The following is a 6,600-nucleotide window of genomic DNA, read 5'->3' on the forward strand; positions in this document are numbered from 1 at the left end:
ACATACTAATATATGGTATGCTGCATGTTGAACCTAAAATTTTGTCTATGCATTTGTGGCTTTTTTAGATAGAAAATATATTTGTACTCTGCATTCAGAATGCTGTTGGTTAGTTATATGATTTCAAAATGTAAAGATCTGTTTGTGCTTGCCTTTTAATACAAACTAGATGCGAAAGAACAGTAAGCCCACGCTGGTGTTTCTTTTTTCTTTTTCTTTTAAAAAAAGGAGGGCAAGAGAAAGTGATACAGATCTCATAGGACTGGCGTTACATGTGGTTAGGAACTACCAGGTGTGAGTGCTGGCAAAAGAATGCAGATCCTCTGGAAAAGCAACAAGCGCTATTAAACCCTGAGCCCCCACACTGCTGTTTCTAATTGCAGTCATTACCTTAAATTTTTAAACAAAAACACAGCTGGAATGAGTACAGAATCAAGGAGAATGATGAAGCATAAGTAAGGTCTGTGCAATTCAGCTTTGCTAGCGTAAAGGAGTCAGAAACAGCCAGAGCTAAGCTTTGGGTTTATTTTTCTCCTGGGAAGGCGGTGGTCTGAGTCCTGGTGGAGTAGTGGAGTAGCGAGTCTATCTCTGCCAAGCCACAGAAATTGATGTGCCAGCCAAAAGAACTTGGCAGCAAAATATAAGGTAGGTGTTAGCGCATATAATTGATTTTAATTATATGTTTTATAATTACCTAAACCCATTAAGCATAAAGGAGAGGAAGGCCATGTTCTTAATGAAAAAAAAATTTACCTAGCTAGCTGCAGAACAAAAGAATACATGAAAAGAGGGTGGGGGCATCGATTTGTTTTATTTGAAATAGATGATACACAATGCAACAAATATCAAGTATATATGCTATGATTCATGCAATCATATAGATGCTAGGAATTCCTCAGAACCATGGAAATCAGGAATTCTCCATCTCCTTTACCAAAAAGTCATGGCCCCGATTAACTGGATCAGAAGGTAAGCTTTCTGTGTTTGAGTTTGATGAGGAGAGGGCTTCAGAAGCCATCAGAGGCTGTTTCCTATTGTTAAGTCCTAAGCAACTATTAATCTTCCTGGTGATGTAACACTATAACTTCATACATTCTTTGATTGTGCTGTTAATTGAAAACCTTATTGAAAAGTCTCTTTGTGGTGAAGGTCCTGAAAACTAATAAACCAATTCTGAGTTTGGTGAGGATGATTCATTTACTAGTAAGTCAGCACAGACGAAATTATAAAACTCTTGGCTCAGTAGAGACAAAGAACTCTCAGCCTCATGGGAATTTTGAGAGTAAAATGGATGAGACATTCCCTGTTCACTGACTTTCCTATTGGAGGGAACCGAGTGGCCTTCTACGATGTACATGGACTTTAGCTACTTTTTCAACATTGCTTTTGTAATATTGTATCAGCCCCAGTACACAGTAGATAAAATAGAGCTAGCTTCCCCAGGCCACCTGAAAAAAAGTCACTCTTAATGTTCTTTCAAAAGCAGAATGCCAGTTGATGTCTTTTAGAGAAAGCTAAAGATACAACTCAGTGAAGAGGCAACATAGGTCTACTATCATTCCAGAAAAACTGTATACCAGTGCTTTCCAACCTGTGTGTCATGACTCCTTAAGAGTTGAATGACACGTTCACAGGGGTCACCTAAGACCATTGGAAAACACAGATAGTTACATTATGATTTGTAACAATAGCAGAATGACAGTTATGAAGCTGCAACACAAGTAATTTTACTGGTTGGGGGATCATCACAACATGAGGAACTGTATTAAAAGGTCCCAGAATTAGGAAGGTTGAAAATCACTGCTCTGTACCTATTGATTAACCTACATAACAGTGAATATAAACATTGTATCAGATTATGAATTAGCTTCAGTAGTTCATTTGGTTCAGCTCCTTGACTTCCACAAGATAAGGCATCATTAGTTCTGCTTTACAAATCAACAAATTAGGCCCCATAGAGATGGTCTGCCTTTCATAAGGTTATCATTGGTTGACAGTGAGTTCAAGACAATTTCCTGGCCAAGCAAAGTGTCACACTAAGCAATGTTCTATCAGGGAAACTCCTGAAAGGATTTTGTTTTCTCAAAAATTCCTTCTTACTTGTTTCTGTCAAGTCAAAGCACTCAGAATTTGACAAAAAATAGAACCTCTCATAATTGTATACAAATGCATCAATGAGAAATTGGTGGAGTTTTAGATAATCCAGTTAGTTGATCTCCTTGAAAGTCAAGATGGCCATCAGCAGTTGGTTCTCTGGCAATCAAAAATAATTTTGGCTAAAGAAGTAAATAAACAAAAACCCTGAGGTCCCTTGCTGGGCCCAGGAGCCAGGTGCTTAAGTGAACATGACAAAAGTCAGGTTTGAAGCAACTCTAACCAAGACACATTTTCTAATGTCTATCTTGCCCCAGGTTCTAGTTATTTATTTTTAAAATTATGTATGTGTATGTTTCTCTATGGGGTTATGGTCCTGTGAGACAGGTACCTGTGGAGGCCAGAAGTGTTACATACCCTGGATCTGGAATGTCAGGTAGCATGGGCCACCTGACATGGGTATTATAACCCAAACTCAGGTTCTTCAGCAGAGAAGTATTTGCTCTTACCCAGTGAGCCACCCTTCCAGCATCCCTCCCTCTCATTGTGTCTGCTGCTTTGAGTTTGAGAAACAACTAGAAATTGTACAACTTCATTCCTTAGGTCCTTAAAGAGGTTTGGGAACATAAAGGAACAATTTGATAAGGAAAAGCTACAGTTGGGACCCCTGTTGTGGATCACAGAAGGGAAGCTTTAGAATTAAGTTTGTAAGAAGTTGTCATAAAGGCACCCCTACTGTGATGCTGAGAATAACCAATAACTAATAACTAATAATGATAATGTGATGATCGATCCACCATCTACCATGAGCACCCGGCATTACTCAAAACCTTTCTCACTGTACCACTCCAGAAAGACCACCTCATTCTACCTTCCTCTCTAGTAAGCCAGAAGGAGAAGGTAATAAAAATGTATTATTTAAATGAAGACAAGGAGAAACCCTAAAATTAGATCAAGGACTGATAGGAGGTGGAATTAGAAGAGGATAGAGGAAAGTGATGCTGGTTTGTGGTCACCATATGAAAAGCAGAGTGGTAAATGTTTCCTGCCATCACATTTAATCTCAATAGCTCTCTGAGGGAGCTATTATGGGCATAGGACAAAATAGCACTCCAAATTATTGATGCTTGCACAGGTACCAAGCAACACAGCTAAATTCCAATGGACTTAAATTTCCATGCCCATACAAATTGGACCATCATGACACAACAGTCATCATGAGCATGTGATGGAACTGTATAAAGATGGAGAGCTTCTCACTCTATATATTGATTTCGGAAATAGGATTTTGGATGGACTTCTGTCCATAAGTGTCAGAGAGAATGAAAAGAAAGCGATAGTACTGAAACTTTAGCATCAGAAAGAAAAAAAAATCAGGCACCCTGAACTTTGAGAGGTGCAGCTCTCAAGGTTTCATTTCAATACCTTCTTGTCTGTCTTCCTCATTTTCCTCAACCACCCTGTCTCCAAGGAAGCTATAGGGACCCTGTGAGGTGTCACCCACACATAGAAGATTGGGTACAGAGATTTCTCTCCAGTCCTGACACGAAGGGATACGAATATGTTTGATGTCTTCACTCCCAGGAATGAAGCCAAACACTTTCTTGATTCGATGTCTAATAAGAAGTTGGGAATGCTCCTCAGCAGCTTTCTCAAAGAGCATTCTCTCGTTGTGGAGGTGATTGGTCCAATAGTGATGCTGCAGAGAGGTGAGGGGAGAGCAACATCTTGCCAGACATTTGGAGACCAGGAGAGCAATGGTTGCCAAAACGACCAGAATCCAGCCCAGCATCTACACATAAGCAGCAGGAATTAGTGGGTTTAAGCATTGATAATGGCAAATATTCAAGAAACAGCTGTGGTAAGAGGGAGCCCAACAGAGCTCAGAACTAAGATGTGGGTAAAATCTTTGCTTCTTGTTTTTGATGTATACTATATGATGATGATCATTTGGTATGGAAATATCTGTGATAGAAGGAAGGACAGGTCAAGCCATTTCAGCATAGCCTTCATATTACAAAGGAATGTGACCTGCTAATGTGGGATGGATTCTAAGTACCATCCTTGAAGTGATAGACGCTATAAACCACCAATTAACCTTATATAAAATGTTTAAACCTTGTCCTTTGCTTATAATCCAATCTTGCTTCTTGATCATTAGGTATGGACCCATGAGTTTGTTGGGGGCTTAATTAATATTTGATAATAAATGGTGGTGAAGATGCCGCTGTGATGGACACTAATGGCAGCCTCCCAAGGTCTTCAGTGACTTGCTACCAAGCATTCACACACATATCTTCCTTTCCTCTTATCCCTTGTAACCAAAGAAGTCAGTAAGCAACTGTAAGCTATACCTTGTAGTTCTTTACTGTTTTCGTTTTTAGATAAACTAGCTTTATTTGTGACTACGTAGTTCCTGTATTTTAAACACTGATTTATTTTTGTCATAGACTCTTTTGTTCCCCTCTGTATCATTCTTTTAAAAGTATTTAACAACTGCTAAATGAGGAAGGCAAGTCTAATGAGGAAGAGTGCTAACAGTGTACAGTCACAGGTGGGCAGCGCAGATGTCCTCTGACTCTGGCTTTTCTCTTACAAGCCTTCACAAGCTCCTCTTTCTGAGCTGGTTTTGTGATTAGTCAACACAATCTAACAAACTACAAAATGACACCCCTTCCCCAAATTGTGAAAAACAGTATCTTAATGGAAACTTCCTCTGACTTTTTCTTCGACAGGGTATTAGTGCAGCATTTCAGGATTCTGCGTCTTGATTTTATTTTTTCTAAATAAACAGTATGTAAATAACAGAAAGATAAGAGGCCCAAATACATGGAAGCCTTTGTGATCGGTACTTTAAGGTTTAGTGCTTTGAAGATATGTTTTAATTCATCTCTTGGAGAAAGTCATGGATTTTTCTTGCCAAAATGTAAAACTTCACTACTGGAACTTAACCTAAAAGTATTGCAGGCTCATGTCTTCCTCCTGTGCCATCTCCCTGACTCTAATCTGTGCATGTATGCTACATTTAGAACCACCACTGGAGATTTTAAAAACACAATTGAACTTCCTATAATTTCAGAAAAAGATTTTTAGTATAGAAGAACACAAATGTGAAAACACGCAGAAAAATGAGATTTAATGATACAGCCCTGTTCTGATAATATTTGTAATACTACTAAAATTCATTATTTTTAACAGAGACTAGGTACAGTCATGCGCTTTTTAAAAATGTGTCAGTTCATTTTCTCATCCACAACCATTTAAGTGACAGATTCTCTTCTGATCTCCTTTCACAGCTAGGAATGGGAAGCATGGAAAAGTACAACTAAAACAACAATAACAACAACAGCAACAAAACTAGTTGGTTACTAAAGTAAAGTAACCTGAGTGAAACAGGTCTACTAAGCCCCAGCATCCTATCTATGTGCATGCAGCTGTCCACTGAAGTACATTTTGATACATGGGATCTAATGTGTCTTCTGAATTCAGATAATATGAGAAACAGTAGACCTGCGATATGTTCGATATGTTCATAGAGACTATAACAAGTTTGGAATAGTAGGACAATGGGGTAGGGGGTGAGTTGGTGGGGTACAAGGGGAGGTTATAAACTTACTTGTGACTGGTATCTGTGTAGAAGAGCCACTTCATCTCTTACTGGAATCACATCAGAGGGAGCTGACGTGTAGCATGGAAATCCAGCTAGCATCTCTTCTCGTTTGCTAGGAGTGACATTAGCAAACATCGGGTATTGGTCCACAGAGGCAAACTCACTTGCTGCACATTCATAGTAGGTACCTGTCAGCAGGGTCACCGTCAGCCATGTCAGTGGAGCAACCAGAGCCCTCCCAGTGATGTCGAAGAACATGAGGCAAGCCAATCTCCTCTCCAGAGGGCTGCTTCTCCGGTATGGAGGGGTACAGCTGCAGCAGCAGTACTCGCTGGCAACTGTCCACATTTGGCCCCGTAGAGCATAGCCAGCAATCAGAAGGATCAAGGCAGGAACCACAAGAAAAGCTGAACCATAATAGAAATTTTTTCCGACTTGACACGGACAACTGAATGTATAAGAGGAGAACAGTTGCTGTCCACAAACAGTCAAAATCGCTATCAAAGAATTGATGCACGGTTCACTTCTGAGCAGAGAAGATGAAATACAGTTGAGATCTGGGCTCATCGTGGAAGCTCTGACACAGACAGCTGGTGGCTCTTTCTGATGGCGAGACTCTACCAGCTGTGACCATTTTATAGGTTAGCACTGGTTTAACTGGTTGTGTCAAGTAACCCAACATCCTTGTATGTTTAAAGGACTTACACTCGTTTCATCTACTTTGTGAATCTTGAGCTAATAAATTTACACAAGATCATAGCTGGGAGAAAGCGAAGGGATCTCAGTTTGCTTTGAGAAGAGAACTTCTCAGGGTCTCATCAGGGATGACCACAGCACACTTGCCAGGCAGACTCCCGCCATCTTTCAATGCACCTCTCCGCACCACAGAAAAGGTT

At 40.0% G+C, this 6,600-nt stretch overlaps 1 protein-coding gene across 1 annotated transcript; it reads right to left on the minus strand.

Annotated features, from left to right (window-relative positions):
- Positions 1-786: 786 nt before the first annotated feature.
- On the minus strand, positions 787-6,308 carry Calhm4 (calcium homeostasis modulator family member 4). The gene is made up of 2 exons (XM_021175341.1): positions 5,711-6,308; positions 787-3,886 (listed from the first exon to the last, which is right to left on the minus strand). The coding sequence occupies exons 1-2, from the start codon at positions 6,269-6,271 to the stop codon at positions 3,500-3,502; spliced, it is 948 nt and encodes a 315-aa protein (XP_021031000.1). The 5' UTR covers positions 6,272-6,308; the 3' UTR covers positions 787-3,499.
- Between the last annotated feature and the right edge of the window lie 292 nt (positions 6,309-6,600).

The sequence above is a fragment of the Mus caroli genome, chromosome 10 (assembly GCF_900094665.2).
Source record: "Mus caroli chromosome 10, CAROLI_EIJ_v1.1, whole genome shotgun sequence".
NCBI lineage: Eukaryota > Metazoa > Chordata > Mammalia > Rodentia > Muridae > Mus > Mus caroli.

Coding starts and splice junctions, on each gene's coding strand:
- Calhm4 (XM_021175341.1), bottom strand. CDS start 6,271: ATGAGCCCAGATCTCAACTGTATTTCATCTTCTCTGCTCAGAAGTGAA. Junction 3,887..5,710: donor TACACAGATACCAGTCACAA/GTAAGTTTATAA, acceptor GCTTATGTGTAG/ATGCTGGGCTGGATTCTGGT.